This window comes from Hypanus sabinus, chromosome X1 (assembly GCF_030144855.1).
Source record: "Hypanus sabinus isolate sHypSab1 chromosome X1, sHypSab1.hap1, whole genome shotgun sequence".
Classification (NCBI taxonomy): domain Eukaryota; kingdom Metazoa; phylum Chordata; class Chondrichthyes; order Myliobatiformes; family Dasyatidae; genus Hypanus; species Hypanus sabinus.
Window position 1 is genome coordinate 30072634 of NC_082738.1, and position 21932 is coordinate 30094565.

At 47.2% G+C, this 21932-nt stretch overlaps 1 protein-coding gene across 1 annotated transcript in view; it reads right to left on the reverse strand.

Annotated features, from left to right (window-relative positions):
- Window positions 1-21731, reverse strand: part of espl1 (extra spindle pole bodies like 1, separase) — a 65335-nt gene extending 43604 nt beyond the window's left edge. The window contains exons 1-10 of the mRNA XM_059956188.1: window positions 21619-21731; window positions 17930-18976; window positions 16782-16880; window positions 15501-15621; window positions 13118-13254; window positions 12232-12425; window positions 11191-11439; window positions 8483-8627; window positions 7248-7398; window positions 6605-6744 (exon numbers count right to left, since the gene is read on the reverse strand). Coding sequence (XP_059812171.1) covers window positions 6605-6744; window positions 7248-7398; window positions 8483-8627; window positions 11191-11439; window positions 12232-12425; window positions 13118-13254; window positions 15501-15621; window positions 16782-16880; window positions 17930-18976; window positions 21619-21693 — 2358 coding nt within the window. The 5' untranslated portion in view covers window positions 21694-21731. The remainder of the gene's footprint in view (window positions 1-6604; window positions 6745-7247; window positions 7399-8482; window positions 8628-11190; window positions 11440-12231; window positions 12426-13117; window positions 13255-15500; window positions 15622-16781; window positions 16881-17929; window positions 18977-21618) is intronic.
- Between the last annotated feature and the right edge of the window lie 201 nt (window positions 21732-21932).

The following is a 21932-nucleotide window of genomic DNA, read 5'->3' on the forward strand; positions in this document are numbered from 1 at the left end:
CTCACCAATTTCAACATAACATCCCAACATCTGTATTTGATTTATAAAGCCAATGTGCCAAAAGCTCTCTTTACTACCCTATATACGTTTGACAGCTTTGAAAGAATTATGGATTTGTATTCCCAGATCTCTTTGCTCTACTACACATCTCAGAGCCCTATCATTCACTATGCAAGTTCTACCCTCATTTGTCCTCCCAAAGTGCAACACCTCACACTTGTCTGGATTAAATTCCATCTGCCATTTCTCAGCCAATTTCAAAATGCATAAAGGCTGAAAAATCCCTAGCACCTGACCCAATGTATCCTCAGATATTACAAGAAGCAAGGGAAGAGATTGCTGGGACCCAGACAGAGATATTTTTATCTTCATTACCCACAAATGAGCTATCTGAAGACTCGAGGGTGGCTGATGTTGCTATTTAAGAAGGGCTGCATGGACGAGCCAGTGAGTCCAACATCAGTGGTGGGAAAGTTACAAGAGGGGATCCTGAGGAACGTTGTAGTTGGAAAGGCAAGGACCAGTTAGGAACAGTCAGTGATTCTTTGTGCATGGGAGATCACATCCCACAAAATTGATATTTTTGTTTGAAAAGGTAACCAAGGGAATTGAGGTAGAGCAACAGAGCTTGTCTACATGGGCTTTAGCAAAGCCTGTGACAATGTCCCACATTGGAGACTGATCCAGAAGATTACAGTCCTTGGGATCCAGGGTGTGATGGCAAATTGGATGCAAAATGCTCTCAGCTGGAGTCAAAGAGCAATAGAGCAATTGGAGACCTGATTACTAATGATTTGGGAATAGAATACAAGGTGGCATTAATAGAATCATAGAAAACTACAACACAGAAATAGGCCCTTCAGCCCATCTAGTCTGTGCCAAACCATTTAAACTGCCTAGTCCCATCGACCTATGCCTAGACCGGGGGTCGGCAACCCGCGGCTCCGGAGCCACATGTGGCTCTTTTACGTCTGTGCTGCGGCTCCCTGTTGCTTTGGGAAATAATTGGTCAATATTTAATTAAAATGTATTTTATGTTAGTTTGTTAGTTTTTGAAATGTAATTCTAAATTTGAAGATTATGGTGATCTTGTACAATCTAAATAAGACATTGTGGCGGGCGACCCATTTCCTGACACATCCGAACCGGCTCACAATTAGCCAGCGTTCAGGCTAAGGGAGATAGCCTACGGGGGTTTGTGAGTACGTGTCTTTTGCAGCATCCGCGCCCATGGGGGGCAGGTTGAGGGAGGCTTAAAAGCAAGGCTGTTTAGTTCGAATAAAGCTATCTTTGACTGCAGTTTACTGACTGCGTGTAGCACACCGCTACAACGTGTTTTTATCGCTGGCTGTCCAGAGGGGAGGTGCTGAAACGCTTTGTCACGTGTCTGGAAGAAGTGAAAACTTTCCTGGGCAGCAAAGGGCTCACCTTTCCTGAGCTGGAACAGCCAGAGTGGCTGGAAAAGCTACACTTCATGGTAGACATGACAGCGCACCTGAACACGCTGAACACAGCTCTTCAGGGGTAAGGACGCACAGCCCTGCACATGTTGGAGGATGTTTTGGCATTCGAGCGCAAGTTGACAGTGCTTGCCAGAGATTTACAGAAAGGCACATTGTCTCACTTCCCCAATTTGAGAGAGTTCAAACAAGGTCACGACATGATAAATTCGGAGTATTTACATTCTGCAATCATCGCAATGCAAACATCGTTTGGGAAACGCTTCTGTGAGTTCAGAGAGGAAAAAAACACATTATCCTTCCCGGTCACTCCCCTAAGCATCGATCCATCCCTACTGAATACGACTGCATTGTCAGGTGTGAGTCAACCTGACCAAGTATGATAAATATTTTAATTGCCTATTATTTTACGTATATTCATATGTTTTCATTGTTCAGTGAAATAGTCCTTTTATTTTTCAGGTTGACAGCTGGCTGACGTTATTTTTGGTTTGCTGCTGGCGGCAAATTTAAGTTTGGCGTTTTTCATAAATACAAGAAGGACTCAAATAGACGTTGAGTATTTTACTTAAAAGTAACCTTCAACCCAACATCTTTTTTTCGGAGTTCAAAATGTTTTTGTTGCATGCAGAAATGTAATTTCGTTTTCTCTGCAGGAGTTCATCAATTTCATAAATGCAACACATTATAGTTTGTTTATACATAGCATAAAGGCAAAACAAAACGTTGTATGCAGTGTTATTTCATTTTAAATGTCAAACGGGTTTTGTGGCTCCCAGTGTTTTCTTTTCTGTGGGAAACGGGTCCAAGTGGCTCTTTCAGTGGTAAAGGTTGCTGACCCCTGGCCTGGACCATAGCCCTCCATACCCTTCTCATCCATGCACCTATACAAATTCCCTTAAATGTTGCAAATAAAATCACATCTACCACTTGCACTGGCACTCCTTCCACACTCTCAGTGAAGAAGTTTCCCCTCATATTCTCCTTAAACATTTCACCTTTCATCCTTAACCCATGATCTCTGGTTGTAGTCTCATCCAACCTCAGTGGAAAAAGCCTGCTTGCATTCACCCCATCTATACCCCTCATAATTTTATAGAACTATCAAATCTCCTCTCAATCTTTTACATTCTAGGCAATAAAGTTTTAACCTATTCAATCTTTCCTTATAACTCAGGTCCTCCAGTCCCAGCAACATCCTTGGAAATTTTCTCTGTACTCTTTCAACCTTATTGACAACCTTCCTGTAGCTAGGTGACCAAAACTGCACACAATACTCCAAATTAGGCCTAACCAATATCTTACACAACTTCAACATAACATCCCATCTCCTGTACTTTCATATATGAAAGCCAAAAAACCCCTTTAACAACCCTCTCTACATGTGCTGCCACTTTAAAGGAATTAGGGACCTCTATTCTCAGATCCTTTTGTTCTACTGCAAGTGTCATACCACTCACTGTGGTACTACTACTCTAGTACATACTCTAGATGGTCCTACGAAAGTGCAACATCTTGCACTTGTCTGCATTAAATTCCATTGGTCATTTTTCAGCCCACCTTTGCAGCCAGTCCAGATCCCACTGCAAACTTTGATAGCCTTTCTCACTGTTCACTACACCCTCAAGTCTTGGTGTCATCTGCAAATTTGCTGACCCAGTTAACATTATCATCCAGATCGTTGATATAGATGACCAACAACAGACCCAGAACTGATTCCTGTGACACTCTACTAATCACAGACCTCCAGTCAGAGAGGCAACCATCTACTACCACTCCCTGGCTTCTCCTGCAAAGCTAATGCCTAATCCAATTTACTACCTCATCTTGTCAAATACCTTGCTGAAGATCACATAGACAACAACCATTGCCTTGCCTCAATCAACTTTGCTGGTAACTTCTTCAAAAAACTCAATAAAGATTGGTTAGACATGACCTACTATGCACAAAGCCATGTTGCCTATCCCTAATCAATCCCTGTCTATTTGAATACTCATATACTCAGTCTCTTAGAATACCTTACAATAACTTTCCCACTACTGATGCCAAGCTCACTAGCCTATACTGTAATATTCTGGTTTATTCTCAGAAACTCTTAAACTGCGAAACATTAGCTGTCCTCCAATCCTCTGGTACCTCACCTGTCGCTAAGGATGATATAAATATATCCACTCGGGCTCCTGCAACTTCTGCACTCCCCTCCCCCAGGGTCTGAGGGAACACCTTGTCATGCCCTGGGAATTTACCTACCCAAGACAGCAAACACCACCTCTACAATCTGTATAAAGTTCATGACCTCGCTGCTGCTTTGCCTCTTGAAAACCAAGGTTCCCTAAACCTGTTGTCTTAGCCTTTTATTCTGACAGGAACATACAAACTCTATACTCTCTAAATTTCACTTTTGAAGGCCTCCCTCTTTGCCAGAAAACAGCCACTTCTAATCCACACTTGCCAAACCCTTTCTGATATCATCAAAATTGGCCTTTCTCCAACTCCACCCCAAGGACCAGACCTATCCTTTTCCATAGCAACCTTGAAACTAATAGCATTATGATCACCAGGTACAAAGTGTTCCCCTGCACAAACATGTCACCTGCCCTGTCTCATTACCTAATAGCATATCAAGTATTGTACACACTCTTGTTGGGACTTCTATGTACTGAATGAGGAAACTTTCCTGACACATTTGACAAACTCGATCCCATCTAGCCCTTTTACAGTATGGCAGTCCCAGTCAATATGTGGAAAGTATCACAACCTTATGTTTCTTGTAACAATCTGTGATCTCTTTACAGATTTGTTCCTCTAAATTCCACGGACTATTGAGTGGCCTTTAATATTGAGTGACCATTAACATGGTCATACCTCTGTTATTTCTCATTTCTATCTATAAAGCCTCTCTACACGAATTCTCCAATCTGTCCTGAATGAGCATTGCCGTGATAGTAACGCCACCCCTCCGGCTCTATCACGTCTGAAACAACGGAATCCCAGAATATTGAGCTGCCAGTCCTGCCCCTCCTGCAACCATGTCTCAGTAATGGCGATAATATAATTCCATGTGTCGATAAGTCCTGAGTTCATCTGCCTTTCTTACAATACTTCTTGCATTGAAATACACACAGCTCAGAACATTAGTCCCACCATGCTCAACCTTTTGCTTCCTGACTTTGTCTGAGGTCTCAACAACATCTGTCTCTACAACCTCTCCACTAACTGTTCTGACACTCTAATTCCCATCTCCCTGTAACTCTGGTTTAAACCCCACCGTGCAGCATTCCTGCTAGGATATTAGTTCCCCCTCCAGTTCGGTGCAAACAATTCCTTCTGTAAAGGTCCCACCTTCCCTGGAAGAGAGCCCAATGTTCCAAAAGTCTTATGCCCTCCTGCTACACCAACTCCTTGGCCATGTGTTAAACTGGATGATCTCCCTATTTCTGGCCTCACTAGCATGTGGCCAGGGTAGCAATTCTAAGATCACAACCCTGGAAGTCCTGTCCTTTAACTTAGCACCTAACTCCCTGAACTCAATTTGCAAAACCTCGTCCCTTTTCCTACCCACATCATTGGTACCTATATGGACCACAACCTCTGGTTGCTCACCCTTTTGCTTAAGAATGTGAGGACTTGATCCGAGATATCTTGGACCCTGACACCTGGGAGGTAACAAATTATCCGGGAATCTCATTCTCATCCACAGAACCTCCCTTCTGTTCCCCTAACTAATGAATCCCCTATCAGAACAACTTGCTTCTTCTTCCCTTCCCTTCTGAGGCACAGAGCCATACTGTGACTTTCCTCTACTGTCTTCCTTCCTCAACAGTATCCAAAGTGGTATACCTGATGTTGAGCGAGATGTTTCACAGGGGTACTCCACACTGGCTGTTTAACCCCTTTCACCCTCCTGACTGTTACCCAGATGTCCTGCACCTTGGGTGTAACTACCTCTCTATAAGCTGCACCAGATTTCCAATAATAAAACAATAAATACACATAAATAAGCAATAGGACTCACCCTTTTCCTTCCAAGTCCATCATTATTGTTACTAATTCATTAATCTATGGTATCTTTGCTCAAAATTACCTTGACATTTGAGAGAACTTTTTTAAAAAAAGACAATTATTGCCAATTTGGTGACACACTGACAAAAGGATTGGCACCCCTCGTATAAGAGGACAGTGTAGAAGGCTGTCTGAGGTTACAACAGGATCCTCATCACCTGAGAAAGTGGGCGAGGAAATGACCAATGTAATTTAACTCAGACAAATACATTTTGGACAGTTAAACCAGGGCTGGACTTACACTGTGAATTGGAGGGCCCCAAGAAATGTTACCAAACAGCGAGACCTTGGACTACAAGTGACTAGTTCCCTGGAAGTGGGACACAAATGGACTGGCAAAGGCGCTTGGCACGCTGGACTTCATCAGTCAGGGCTCTGTGATACAGGAGTTGTGACATCACATTACAGCTGTGCAAAATGTTGGCGAGACCATGGTTGGTGTAGTGTGACCAGTTCTGGTCACCCAGCTAGAGGAAAGATGGGAATGAGCTGGAGTGGATGCAGAAAAAATTATGGAGATGTTACGAGGACTGGAGGGCTTGAGTTACGAGGAAAGGCTGGGACCGTTGCACCTGGAAAAAAAGGTGGCAGTGGGGTAACCTGACCTGACAGTCTTTTTCCCCAGGGCTTGGGAGTCTAAAACTAGAGGGCACAGGTTTAAAGTGAGAGAGGAGAGATGTAAAGGGGACCCGAGGAACAAGTTTTTCACAAGACACCAGAACATACATATGCTGGAATCTGGAGCAACAATCTGCTGGAGGAACTCACCACATCTTTCTGCATCTACTGTGTGCCTGTGTCCATCTGTGTGAAGTGAGGAGTTATCAATGGTTTGAGTTGAAACTCCTTCCCCTCCCCCACAGATGCTGCTTGACTCACTGAGTTCGTCTAGCAGATTGTCTGCAGTCTCCAGAGAGATGATGCTCATCTGGAATGAGCTACCAGAAGATATGTTGGAGGCAGGTACAAATACAATGCCTGGCACCTGGACAAGAAGGGAGGAGAGGGAGATGGGCCTAACTCAGGCAGAAGGGACTGGCAGAGATCAGCAAGGATGAGTTGTCGCAAGATTCTTAAGTTACCTTGTCCATGAGCCGGTAGAGAGCAGCCATCAGGTGAAGATCGTGGACTGTCTGCTCCAGGCTGCGGAGGGCAGGAGCCAGATACTCTGAAAGGACCCTCTTCCAAAGATGCAGGGCTTGGTCCAGGGGTCGGCAGTGCCCTGGCAGTGGGAAGGCAGAGAACAGGATGAGGATATGGTGAGGATTCCATAACAATGCCTCAGGTTAATGCCAACAGAGGGAGGGAATGTGTAGAGAAGTTGACAGAGGTGGTGGGGGGCAGTAAACTGCTTAACTTTGAGGTCTCTGACCTCAGGCTGGCTAGCAGAGTGCTGGGGTGGGGGGATTGAACAAGTGGGGAGGGAGGGCAGTGGGAGAGGGTGAGATTACCGAGTTCCATTGACAGATCTCGGCCCTCAGAGATGTGGCGGGGGTGGGGGGGGCGGGAATCAAGCAGACTCACAAGTCTTACCCTTCAAGCTGAAGGTAATGGTGGAGGAAAGGTGGGAGGGATCACACACACTCAAGTGTCTTAGCTTGCATGTTGAAGTTAGGGAGAGGGAAGATTGGAGGAGGAATTGCATGCACACACATGTCTCAGCCCACAGGTTGAATGCGACAGGAAGGAGGGAGGAGCTGGGGGTGGGGGATAACACACACTCACGGTTCTCAGCACGCAGGTTGAAGGCAATACTGTCTTGTGGGAAGGCTGCCCCCTGCTGTCGCTCCTCATAATCCACATCATTGGTGTCTCCCTCCTCCAGCCCAGCGGTGCCCACTGCTGCTGCCCGCTTCCTCCGGCACCCTTCCACACTCTGTGGGGGGAGGGGGAGGAGAGATAAGGTGGTGTCAGGTACCGAGAGAGAGACATGCACAGAGGCAGAAAGACAGATGCCTCAACTCTAAACCAGTCCCATACTGCACAGATGGTGAAGAGTCTGAACTCACTTGAAAAACCCAAGCACTACCTCAGACCACTACCCCTCTCTCAACTTGCAAATGTCACAATGATTATTTTGTTCTGCAAGCTGTGAAATCTTTGTTAACTTAAGTTTATGTTAAGTTGTGTGGGTAATGTCCAGTGCAACATTTTGGAGAATCTATCCTGGGCCCAACACATTGATGCAGTAATGAAGAAGGCATGTCAGTGGTTATACTGAATTAGGAACTTGAGACCCGGTATGTCACCGAAGACCCCAGCAAATTTCTACAGATGTACCGTGGAGAACATTCTAACTGGCTGCATCTCCATCTGATATGGAGACTCCCACACAGAGGGTCACAAGAGACTGCAGAGGGTTGTAGACTCAGTCAGCTCCATCACAGGTACAAACCTCCCCAACATCGAGGACATCCTCAAGAGGTGGTGCCTCAAGAAGATGGCATCCACCACTAAGCACCTCTTATCGCAACTACCATCGAGGTGGTGGGACACACAGACACACATTCAACAGTTCAGGAACAGCTTCTTTCCCCTCTTTTATCAGATTTTTGAATAGTCCACGGACACTATCCCACTATTTTGCTCTCTTTCATGCACTAATTTTGTGATTCATAGTCATTTTTATGCCTTGCATGGCACTGCTGCTGTTAAACAACAAATTTCACATCATATATCAGTGAAAAATGAAGGGCAATGTGCGAGGGAAGGGTTAAATTTATCTTGGAGTAGGTTAAAGGGTTGGCATAACATTGTAAGCCAAAGGGCTGTACTGTACTGTGCTCAATATCATATGCTCCATATGATAATAAATCTAATTCTGTTGCAAGAAGTTAATTTTCGTGTCATTTGTGCTCTGCATGCTGTGACAACGAACAGAGAAGACAAGGCCTCAGTGCTCCCCACCCCATTATCCCACCACCCCCAACAGGACAGGATGTATAAAGGAGTTGTCTCACATCCCGGATTCTGTCCTCCAGATTGCAGATGTAGAGCCATAGGGAGGCTCGAGCCTGGTCATCCTGCAGTTGCTGCTTGCTGGTGGAGGTCTCCAGCAAGGATTCCAGAATCACCAGTGCCTCCTCCACGCAGTCTGTGGCTGAACTGTAAAGAAGGGGGGAAACAGAGGTAAGGGAAATATTCTAATCCTTTCTACACCCCTCATGACTTTAGAAATCTCCTTATGGCTGGCTATATGACTCAGAGATTCTGCAGATGCTGGAAATTTTGAACAACATACAAAATGCTGGAGGAACTCAGCAGGCCAGGCAGCATCTATGGAACAAACAGTTGATGTTTCAGGCAGAGACTCTCCATCAGAACTGTTGAATACTCCCCTAATACAGTAAGATTGACTCTTGTCCTCAACCCCACATGGTATTCCATCTACCACTTCCTTGATCATTCTCCCAACTACCCCACCTGGCCACAATGCCATCACTTCCTTCATCCAGATTATTAATGCACAAGGTGAACAGAAGTGGTCCCAAAACTGATCCTGCGGAACACCACTAGTCACTGGCAACCATCCCGAAAAGGCTCTCTTTGTCCCAGCCTATCAATCATCTGTCCATGCAAGGACCTCGCTTCTAACACCATGGGCTTTTGCCTTGTTTAGCTTACCTTGACTCAACTTGCAAATTAAACTTAAAAATTGCAGAACTAGGAAAATCCCTGTGCACCTCCAATTTCTGGATACGCAAAGCCAGAGAGCAGAGGCCCTTTGGCCCAAATGGTCCATGCAGATCAAGATTCTTACATAAGCCTGTCCAATTTGTTCAACATGTTTGGCCCATAAACCTTTTCTATCCATGTACCTGTCCAAGTGTCTTATAAGTGCTATTAATGTACTTGCCTCAACCACTTACTCTGGCAGCTCGTTCAATAGATGGACCATTCTCTGAGTGAAAAAGTTGCCCCTCAGTTTCCTATTAAATCTTACTACCAGCTCAAACTGTAAGGTATCATTAAGGGAATCCTAAACTTGGGATTAGCAAATCCCTTTGCACCTCCAATTTCTGAATACTCTACCCGTGTAGAAAATAGTTTGCACTTCTAATCTTCCTACGAAAGTGCATTACCTTACACTATTTCACCTGCCACTTCTTTTTCCATCCTATCCAAGTCTTTCTGCAGTCTCCGATACTATCTGCCCCTCCAACTATACTCCAAGGAATAAACTCACAACCTGCCCAACATCTCTGCGTAATTCAGTCTCTCCAGCCCCAGCAATATCCTTGTAAATCTCCTCTGCATTTTTTCCACCGTATTGACATCTTTCCTACAACAGAAGACCAAAACTGTACACAGGACTGCTAGTGCAGCCTTGTACAACTGCAACATAACATCCCAACTCCTTTACCCAGTGCCCTGACTGGAGTCCAAGTGTGGTAAACATCTTCCTCACTACCTTGTCTACCTGTAATGATATCCCAAATGGGACCTCACCAACATTCTCTCCCATTCTAGAGAACAGCCTACACCTATTGAACAGCACAACACAGGAACACAATCATAAACAAAATTAGTAATCAAATGTCCAACTAAATTAGTTCCTACTACACACATAATGTCCCCATCCTTCCATTTTCTGCCTGTCTAACAGCCTCTTAAACGCCTCAACCACCAGCTTTGGCGGCCACCAATACACTTTATACTCTGTAAAATAATACTTGCCCCTCACATCTCCTTTAAACTTTCCCCTCTCACTTTAAATGCATGCCCTCTGCTATTAGTCATTTCCAGTCTGGGTGAAAGATATTGTCTGTCTACTCTATCTATACCTCTCATCATTTTATAAACCTCTATCTGATCTCCCCTCACCCTCTGATGCTCCAGAGAAAAACAACCCAAGTTTGTCCAACCTTTTCATATAGCTCATGCCCTCTCATCCAGGCAACATCCTGGTGAATTTAAAAACGCAAACACGAGGAAATCTGTAGATGCTGAAAATTCAAGCAACACACACAAAATGCTGGTGAAACGCAGCAGGCCAGTACTTCTATAGGGAGAAGTACTGTCGACATTTCAGGCCGAGTCCCTTTTTCATCCTGAAGGGTCTCAGCCCGAAACGTCAACTGAACATCCTAGTGAACCTCCTCTGCACCACTCCTGTAATAGAGCAACCAGAACTGCACACAATACTCCAAGTGCTGCCTGAACAGAGTTAATTTATTAAGCTACAGCACAACTACCTGACTCTTGAACGCAGTACCTCAACTGAATAAGGCAAGCATTTTATACACCTTCTTTACTATCCTATCAACCCATGTAGACATTTTCAGTGACCCAAGATCCCTCTGCACATTAAAACGCTTTTAAGGGTCTGGCATTAACTGTGTACTATTGCTTTATATTTGAAGTGCATGCATTCGTGGATGCCAACTCTACCCCATCCCAACAGGTTGTCCTACTTTCATGACCCTTCCACATGCTCCCCAAGAGTGCTGGCAACCCCCAACCCTCACCAACATTCCCTCCCCATTTGGAAACAGTCCACACCTTTATCTCAATTCCTGTTAAATAGAGATCTCTATTCCTGGACACCAACACTACTGCCTTCCTTTCTGCAATAAAGACCAACCTTCCCCGCAGTCCTGAATCAAGCCCCACATCCCCCCCCACCACCACTCTATGTGCTTGCCGACACACTGCCCCATGGTCTCACCATTGGGTGTGCTGTCGGAAGTCACGGTAACACAGGACCTGTGCCAGCTCCACCAGATGCACAGCACGCTCCTGCTCCAGCCGGGCACACGGCTCTTGGTCTGCCAGCTGCAGCAGGTCACAGATCACATTGAACCTTTCCTGGGCAGTGTCCACCCGCAGCCGCTTGTAGGCCTGCAGCTCCTCAGAGAGCAGCCCAGCCAGGAAGCAGGAATCCAGGCCCCAAGGCTCTAACGCATCCATCAACGTCCTGTGGATGGAGAGAGGCATTAGAATAGAAGGGTTAGTGATACGGACTGCACACGCACACACAAAAGGACGGTGTAACACTGTGCATGAACAGAGGTCAGTGAAAGAACGCACATGCTATTGTAAGAGTGTTACAGCATGCACATGCCACTTGTAACACCACACACATAAACATAGGTCAGCATAACACCACGCGCACACACACAGAGGGATCAGTGTAACATCACAATCATATGGGGGTCAGCATAATGTCTCTCACACTCACACTCACACGCACACACAGAGTGAAAGTGCAGTGCATGTACATGCATTAGATTCTGATGCCAAAGGTTAGCCTTATCACACAACAGTCTGATAACAGTGGGGTAGAGGCTGTCCTGGAGCCTGATGGTACGTGCTTTCAGGCTTTTGCATCTCCTGCCCAGTGGGAGGGAGGAGAAGAGAGAACGTCCAGGGTGGGTGGGGTCTCAGATTATTCTGTCTGCCTCACTCAGGCAGTGAGAAGTGTGGACAGAGTCCATGGAGGGGGGTGGGGGGAGGCTGGTTTTCATGATGTGCTGAGCTGTGTCAGCAACACTCTGCATGTTTTTGTGGTCATGGGCAGAGCAGTTGCTGTACCAAGCCGTGAAGCATTCAGGCAGAATGCTTTCTATGGTGCATCAATAAATATTGCTAAGGGTTGATGGAGACATGTTTCAGCCCCATCCCTTGAAACTATGCACCTGCAGAAGGGGAGGGGTGGTGGGGGGGGAAGAGGTGAAGGGGAAATGAAGGAGGAGGGAAAGGGTCCTACCTGAGCTGGAGCTCCTCGTCCCCATCTTTCACTGCCTCGGCCTTCAGGCTGACCCACAGAGCAACGGGCTTGGACAGGGAACCTGGACCCCAACAGGCTGGTGAGCCAAGCCACACGGTGACCAGGTCCAGAGCCAGCTGCAACCTCCCTGCCTTCCGACAGCAGTCCACCAGCAGCCGGTAGAACTTAGGAACCTGTAGGGGAGTGACAAGGTAGGAGAGAGGCAGGTGGTGAGGGCTAGTCTGATGGGGCAGCGAGAGACAAAGTTGCATAGTCTGATCAGGAAAGGGAAGAGTGGACTGGTGGAGAGCCCGACTTAGGCAGACAGGGAGAGGAGACAGGATAGTCCAACAGAAGGGGGAGATAGAGCGGGGAGGGGGGTGGTGGTCTGACAGTTTCCATATAGTCAGCATAATACTTTATCTTCTTTATTACAGAATAACCATCAGTCTTCCCCTCACTTAAATTTCTGATTCCTGCATTAATTGCTCCAATGTCCACTTTTCTTGCGCTGCCATCCCCACTCAACATTTATCAGCACCACAGGCTTATATGGTTTCTCACACTTCTCAGTAAATTCTTCAAGTTGTCTCCAAAGCATCTATCCTTTCTACATTGTCCTTGACAGTGCTTACGGACAGAGAGAAAGTTTCATGTTAGTTGTGTTTTGTCCGGTCATAAGTCTCTTAACTTGGGGCTTTGCTTCTTTGATCTGCTTTTTAGCTTTATGATTCAGTGGAGGGAGGGAGAGGGGTTGTGGGTTACTGTGTAATCTAATGGTGAAGTGGGTGGGGGGGTTGGGAGAGGACAGATTGTGGGGAAGGTGGGAGAGGAGGAGTGCAGGGGAAGAGAGAGTGGACAGCCACCCCACCTTCTTGGGACTTACCCGATCCTGGGGGAGATGTATGTGCCGGAACCAGCCAGGTAGAGGTCCATCCATTCCCAGGGCGCGGGCCACCTCTATAGCCTGTGTGAACAGTCTGTGGCTGTAGAACCCGTAGGCCAGGTTGTGGACCCGCAGAGCTGTAGGGAACAGAATGCAGGTAAGCCTTGACCTTGAGGGAAGTTTGTGTAGAAATAGCAGGAGCTCTGACGGAGATCTTTAATATGTCATTAGAAACGGGGATTGTGCCGGAGGATTGGCGTATTGCTCATGTGGTTCCATTGTTTAAAAAGGGTTCTAGAAGGAAGCCTAGCAATTATAGACCTGTCAGTTTGACATCAGTGGTGGGTAAATTAATGGAAAGTATTCTTAGAGATAGTATTTATAATTATCTGGATAGACGGGATCTGATTAGAAGTAGCCAGCATGGATTTGTGCGTGGGAGGTCATGTTTGACAAACCTTATTGAATTTTTTGAAGAAGTTACGAGGAATGTTGACGAGGGTAAGGCAGTGGATGTAGTCTATATGGACTTCAGCAAAGCCTTTGACAAAGTTCCACATGGAAGGTTAGTTAAGAAGGTTCAGTCATTAGGTATTAATGCTGGAGTAATAAAATGGATTCAACAGTGGCTAGATGGGAGATGCCAGAGAGTAGTGGTGGATAATTGTTTATCGGGATGGAGGCCGGTGACTAGCGGGGTGCCTCAGGGATCTGTTTTGGGCCCAATGTTGTTTGTAATATACATAAATGATCTGGATGATGGGGTGGTAAATTGGATTAGTAAGTATGCCGATGATACTAAGGTAGGAGGTGTTGTGGATAATGAGGTGGATTTTCAAAGCTTGCAGGGAGATTTATGCCGGTTAGAAGAATGGGCTGAACGTTGGCAGATGGAGTTTAATGCTGAGAAGTGTGAGGTTCTACATTTTGGCAGGAATAATCCAAATAGAACATACAGAGTAAATGGTAGGGCATTGAGGAATGCAGAGGAACAGAGAGATCTAGGAATAACTGTGCATAGTTCCCTGAAAGTGGAGTCTCATGTAGATAGGGTGGTGAAGAAGGCTTTTAGAACGCTGGCCTTTATAAATCATAGCATTGAGTACAGAAGTTGGGATGTAATGCTAAAGTTGTACAAGGCATTGGTAAGGCCAAATTTGGAATATTGTGTGCAGTTCTGGTCACTGAATTATAGGAAAGATATCAATAAATTAGAGAGAGTGCAGAGACGATTTACTAGGATGTTACCTGGGTTTCAGCAATTAAGTTACAGAGAAAGGTTGAACAAGTTAGGTCTCTATTCATTGGAGCGTAGAAGGTTGAGGGGGGATTTGATCGAGGTATTTAAAATTTTGAGAGGGATAGATAGAGTTGACGTGAACAGGCTGTTTCCATTGAGAGTAGGGGAGATTCAAACTAGAGGACATGATTTGAGAGTTAGGGGGCAGAAGTTTAAGGGAAACACGAGGGGGTATTTCTTTACTCAAAGAGTGATAGCTGTGTGGAATGAGCTTCCTGTAGAAGTAGTAGAGGCCAGTTCAGTTGTGTCATTTAAGGTAAAATTGGATAGGTATATGGACAGGAAAGGAGTGGAGGGTTATGGGCTGAGTGCGGGTAGGTGGGACTAGGTGAGATTAAGGGTTCGGCACGGACTAGGAGGGCCAAGATGGCCTGTTTCCGTGCTGTGATTGTTATATGGTTATATGGTTATAAGCCATTAGAGGTGAGAGACTCATACAAGGGGTAAACACTGTTGCCATATATCACATTGAGGGAAGGAAACGCACAGGGAATGTCTATGCCAGACATCATGTCAGGGACAAGAAACTCTGAGGAGGCTCCTGTGCCAGATATTCTGCAGGGGACAGGGAACATGCAGGAAGTGCCTGTGCCAGCTATCAAGCTGAGGGCAAGGAGCACGCAGCAGGTGCCTGTGACACATATTGTGTCAGGGACAGGGAGCACGAAGGGGGTATCTGACAGATATTATGCTGAGGGCAGAAAGTACACAGGAGGCATCCATGCCTCCACCCACCCATCTTTCTCATTACCTGGTCTTACCCATCACCTGCCATCTTGTACTCCTTCCCTTACCTTCTTATTCTGACTTCTGCCCCCTTCCTTTCCCATCCTAATAAAGGCCCTTAGCCTGTAAAGTCAACTGTTTATTCAATTCCATAGATGCTGTTTGACATGTTGAGTTCCTCCAGTATTTTGTGTGTGTTGCTCAAGATTTCCAGCACCTGCAGAATTTCATGTGTTTTGGTCACTCTATTTACAAAGGACTTAGATGGATTGGTGGATAGCGAATCCCACCCTCTATCTCCCCATGGTTCCCAACTCCACAGGGTGACAGACAACCCCATTTGCCTTTCCCACTTACCTGTAGCACCCGCATACTCAGACAGACCCTCCTGGGTCAGTGCAGCTTCCAGCTGCACCATTGTTTTCACCATATCGTGACAGGAATCCACCAAGCATTGGGCCTCTGAGGGATCTTTCTCCTGGGAGAGAGGAATATAAATAGCCTCAACATAATGCAAGCACCAGTCCTCACACTAAATACTTTACAACCAGTTACCTCACTATTTTATTTTAGATTATAGCAGTGGAACAGAACATATTCAGTCTACAATGCAAACACACACTTAACCCGTTTGAAGCATTGAGGATTCTTTGTGATACAGTGGGCTCTAACTCATCAGGATTAAATTTTAAATTAAATAATATTTTCCAAGTAATTCAGAGTCAGAGAACTACAGCGCAGAAACAGGCATCTAGTCCTTGCTGAGCTGTAATTCTGCCTTGTCCACACCGGGATCATAGCCCGCCATACCCCTCCCATCCATGTACCTATCCAAAATTCTCTTAAACGTTAAAATCAAAACCACATCGACCACTTCTGCTGACAGCTTGTTCCACACTCACACCACCCTCTGAGTGAAGATGTTCTCACTCAGATTCCCCTTAAATATTTCACCCTGAACCTCTGACCTACCAAGAATCCGGGGATCTTTGGAGATCTGTATCAAACCGTACTATGTGGAACTCTGTCAAAGAGCTTTACTGAAATCCATATAGACAACACACACACACACTGCCCCTTTCAAAATAAAACTGCAAATGGCTAGAGAACCAAAATCTTGGGTAGAGAGATTCAATTGTAATGGCCTGGGAGTATCTAATGTCTCTGGGCCAGTACTCGATGAAGACGAGATGGAAGGGATCTCATTGAAACCTCCCAGATATTTAAAGCCTGGACAGAGCAGATGTGGAGAGGACATCTTCTTCAATAGGAAACTCTAGGATTCGAGTGCACAGCCTCAGAATGAAGGAACATCCCTTTGGAACTGGAACAATGAAGAATTTCTTCAGCCAGAGGTGGTAAATCTGTCAAATTAATTGTCACTGAGGGTGGTGGAGGCCAAAATCATTGAGATTGACAGGTTCATGATTGGTAAGGGAAACTGACTGTTAGACGAAGAAGGCGGGAGAATGAGGATAAAAAAAATAGCCATGATTGAATGGCCAAATTTCTGCTGGTTTAGGGAATGGAGAGAGACTGCAGTTATGTGGGGAGTTGGGGAGTTGACAGAGCCGAGAGAGGCAAATTGCTGGGGTGGGGGGAGAGAGGGTGAGCAGATGCGGGATGTGTCGTCATTACCTGAGACTCCATTAGGTAATCATACACACTGCTGGTGAAGCCTTCCAAATTCTGAAAGCACTGTTTCCACAGGGCAGTCTGTTCCTGAGCCCCATCCACCTGCGAAACACAGTGGGAGACACCATTAATGAGTCCTGGTGGAGAGAAGGCTAACAATCAGCCCAACCCCTCCCAGGCCAAGCTCAGCACAGCTCTACCCAGGTTACAAATGACTGAAAGACTCCGAAAGAGCGAACGTAGAATGATTCTAATTCTGGGAGAGTCTGGGACCAGAAGCATAGCCTCAGAATAGAAGATTGTCTGTTTAGAACAGAGATGAGGAGGAATTTCTTTAGCCAGAAGGTGGTGAATCTGTGGAATTCATTGTCACAGACAGCGGTAGAAGGCAAGGCAATGGGAATATTTAAAGGAAGCATTGATAGGTTCTTGTTTACTAAGGTCGTCAAAGGTTATGGGAGAAATCAGAGAATGGGGTTGAAAGGAAAATAAATCAGCCATGATGGAATGGTGGAGAAGACCATTTTGTTCTGATGTCTTATGATCTTATGGCTGCTCAGGGAGAGCCAGAAGGTGTCAGTGAAGGAGCTTGGTCAGGCAGTGCCAGCCAGCTGAAAGGAGATTCAACTAGGCAGATGTCAGAAACCACTCACCAAGCACCCCCTCCCGCCAACCAAAGCAGGAACAGAGCCTCTGCTCAACCCCCTTTAACAAGACTATGCATTGCTCTCCTCCCACCACCCAGGAACTTTCCCCATCCTTCCTCGCACATCTTTTTTTTCCCCACTGACTCCTTCAACCCCTTTCCCCTCCAATTGTGTTTATCTTCTCCACTCTCTCAGTCCTCACTCCCACCTCCTGTCTCACAAGAGGTAGGCAGAGCCTCAGGAAGGTTGCCGTCCCTGGCAAATCCTGGGCCAAAAGGATCCTCCCACACACAATTCCTCCCTCCTTTCTCCACTCTCTCCAGCTTCCCTCTTCACCCCCTCTCTCCTGTGCCCCACACCCTCCACCCCATAACCTCCCTCTCCCCCTCCGACTGCACTTTCACTCACTCTCCCTCTCCACATCCTATCTCCATGCCACCTTCCTGCCCACTTCCTACCCTCCCAGCCCAACCCCCTTCTTCACTCCTCCTTCCCATATCTCACCTCCTGTGTCAGCAGAGGGAGGTAGAGCCGGAGGAAGGCAGCCAGTCCTAACAGTTCTTGGGCCGAGAAAGGCTCCTTCTGCCCTCTCCTTGCCTCTAGCCCAGCTGCCATAGTCAGTTGCCGGCAGCCCAAGGCCAGGGCCCACGTCTCATCCCAGCCTGGAGCCTCTCCCACTGAGTGCAGCAGCTGCTCGGCCTGGTCTAGGGTCTCGTTCCACCCTAGCCCTGGGAGCCTCATCCGGGCTGCCAACTGGCAAAGACCCAGGCAGGCCCTGAAGTGGGGCGGGGCACTGGAAGGGAGGAGCTCCTGGGCCCGGGAAAGGATGTCCAGGGCCAGCGTAGGATGACCAGCCCTGCACAGGACCGAGCAGCAGTGGGTGGTCAACTGGCAGATCAGGAAGGGGCTGGGACCAATCAAGTCCAGCGAGGGCAGCAGCCCCTCCTCAAAAGCCCGGGCCAGATGCCCAGCCTGCCCCTTGCTTGGCCAGCCACCACCCTTCTCGTACAGGCTGCAGGCCAGTGAGAACTTCCCAAGCAGTGGGCTGGGCCTCAATGGGCCCCCCTCCAGGAGGGCCAGGAACCGGAGGGAGCTCAGTCGCAGTGTCAGGGCCTGCCGGTAGGGTTTGCCTCCACCTTCCTCGCTTGCCTCCTCCTCAGACTCCGCCCTCTTCCACAACACACTGAAGCTGTTCTTGGCCACCGCCTCATATTCTTGGGTGAAGCCAGCACTCCCACCGCGGCAGGAGGCCAGGTCCTGGTACAGGTAATAGCACAGGGGCAAGCAGCAGTCAGCAGAGGCGCCAGCAGTCACCGCCGCTCTCAGCAGATGGAAGAGCAGCCGCTCGGCATACAGCGATTGTGCTGGTGGACTGCCTGAGGCCCGGTAGCCCTGGTAGGCCAGCTCCCCCAATCGGCTCAGGCTATCGGGATGCCTAGGATCAGAAGTCCCCTCGCATAGCCGCTGGATACAGGCCCGCAGCACTCGGTCACAGGTAGCCCGGTTCTCAGCACTCTCTCTCGGCTGTTCCAACAGGCTGCGCAACGACTCCTGCAGGGAGGAATTGGAATTGGTTTATTACTGCCACACATACCAAGGTAAGGCAAAAAGGTCCTTTTGCATACTGTTCATACAGATCAAATCATTACACAATGCATTGGAGTAGAGCAAGGTAAAATAACAGAATAGCAAGATGTACCTGATAGGGTTGTGAAAACCTGTGCCAACCAACTAGCTGGAGTGTACAAGAACACTTCCAATCTCTCAGTTCTGCATTCGAAGGTTCTCTCCCATTTCAAAAGGTTGACAATCATACCAGTGCCCAAGAAGAACAGGGCAAGCTGCCTCAATGACTATCACCCAGTGGCACTCACATTTACTGTGAGGAAGAGGTTGGTCATGGCTAGAATCAACTCCTGCCTAAGCAGAGACCTGGACCCACTGCAGTTTGCCTACCGCCACAATAGGTCTACAGCAGATGCAATTTCACTGGCTCTCCTCTCAGCCTTGGATCACCTGAACAACAGCAATACCTACGTCAGACTGCTGTTTATTGGCACAGCTCAGCGTTCAACACCATCATACCCTCAGTACTAACCAACAAGCTCCAAAACCCAGGGCCTCTGTACCTCCCTCTGCAACTGGATCCTTGACTCTCAAACATCTATAGCTTTGCCAATGATACAACTGTTGTCCAGCAGGATTTCAAACGGTGATGAGGAGGAGTAGAGGAGTGAGATAGATCAGCCAATTGAGTGGTGTCACAACAACTACCTTGCACTCAACATCAGTAAGACCGAGGAATTGATTGTGGATTTCAGGATGGGGAGGTCGAGGGAACACACACCAGTCCTCAGTGAGGGGTCAGCAGTGGAAAGGGTGAGCAGTTTCAAGTTCCTGGGTGTCAACATCTCTGAAGATCTATTCTGGGCCCAACATTTTGATGTAATTATGAAGAAGGCACACCAGCATTAGGAGTTTGAGGAGATTTGGTATGTCACCAAATATTCTAGCAAATTTCTGCAGGTGTACAGTGGAGAGCTTCACTGTCTGGTGTGGAGAAACCACGGTACGTAATTGAGAAAAGTTCCAGAGGTTTGCAAACTCTGCCAGCTCCATCATGCGCACCAGCCTCTCCACCATCGAGGACATCTTCAAAAGGTACCATTAAGGACCCCCATCAACCAGGAATTGCCCTCTTATCATTACTACCATTAAATTTCTGAATAGACAATGAACCCATGAAACGGTGGCTGGTTTCTGTGAGGTACTGAAGGTGGGGAGAAGGCATTAGGGTCAAGTCTGTCATCACACACCCAAGTGGACACTACATATTAATTGCAGGACCCTTAACTGTGTTGATGTGTGAGGGATCCTGGTATCTAAGTCCACAGTTTTCTGAAAGTGGTCACACAGTTTGAGAGGGTGGTAAGAAGGCATACGACACACTTGCCTTTATTAGCCGAGGAATGGAGTTTAATGTGTCAAGAAGTTACAAGTTCGTCTGGAGCCTGAACAGAATATCTTATTGAATATTTGAGCAGGCTCGACAGGCCAACTCCTGCTCCTGTTTCTTATGTTCTAAGATACAGGGCACTTGGAAATGTTAGCGAGGATGTGGTAAAGGAGTTTATTCTGGACAAGTGAGAGGTTGCATCTTGGGATGTCAAATGCAAGACAGGAAATTATACATTAAATGACATCATGATATGGAGTCCAAGCCCATAACTGACTGAAAGTGGCCACACAAGCAAATGTCATGGTAAGGAAGGCATATGACATGCTTGCTTTTTATTAGTCCAAGCATTGAGTTCAAGAATCAGAAATTCCTTTACAGCTTAAAAAGAACTCTGCTTCAGCCCCAGCAATCAATTTTGGATGCCTCATTGCAGAAAGAATATGGTGACTTTGGAGAGGGTGCAGTATGCCTCTGCTGATCAGCATCAATCCAAAAAGATGCTGCCTGAATTTAAGGTCATGAGCTATAAGGAGAGGATATATTGAGTGGTGGGTGGCCTTTGACAGGGTCTCAGAAATGCAAATGTGCAGTGAATGGAGGAACATGGACAGTCAGGCAAAAGTACTAGCTTAGTAGGCAGTAGGGAGTGCTCCATCACAATCCTGACCCACAGATGGTGGAGAGGATCAGCAAGGGATCCCCACCCTCTGACCTGCTCCAGTTACCCACTATGTGTTTTTAATTTCAGATTACCAGTTTCTGTGTTTTTTCTAGACTCCATGTGGTTTTCAGACATCTGCCAAATTTCAGCTAACATACTTCTCCCACAAATCTGCCATGCACTCCTACCTTCACTCCCCCAACTTCACTGGGCAGAGGAAGGGTTACAGCCAGGGGTCAAAGCTCACAGGAAGGGGACAGCGAGGGTAATATGAACTGGCTGGGCTCCGTGAGGACCGAGGCAAGTCAGGGTCACAGTGTAGGGGTCAGGGTTCTGTGGGAACCAACACAGGGATCAAGGTTCAGGAAGGGAAAGGCAAACTGGAGATTAATGAGGTGGGGAGGGAAGGGATCAAAGACATGGCCATCACAGAGAGGCCTAGGTCAAGGTTCAGTGAGGATTAACCCAGGAGTCAAGAGTCACAGTCGTGGTTGGGATCAGTTCTCTGTGAAGGACAGAGTACGAGGTTGAATACGAAAGGGTTGTGGGGATGGCGGCAGCACCAGGGCTCACCTGCAGCTCAGCCCGTAGCCGGTCACAGTCCCGCGGGCCGCCAGTGCGGCGCCGCAGCTCCGCTACGCTCACCATCTCCCTATTAAGGTCTGCAACGGCCTGCCGACGGCAGTTCGTCGTTAGCCGTTCAAAACCACCCGCGCTCGCTCCAGCCAATCACAGAACGTGCCCACCCTCCCACGTGATGCAGCACGAGTCAAGCTCCCGCCAATCACAGTCTGGTTCGTCAAGCGCGGGCCGGCCATCGCCCACATGACTCTGCCCTCTCGTGAGCACCCGCCAATCGCAGCACGGCCCACCCCCCATGTGTTGTA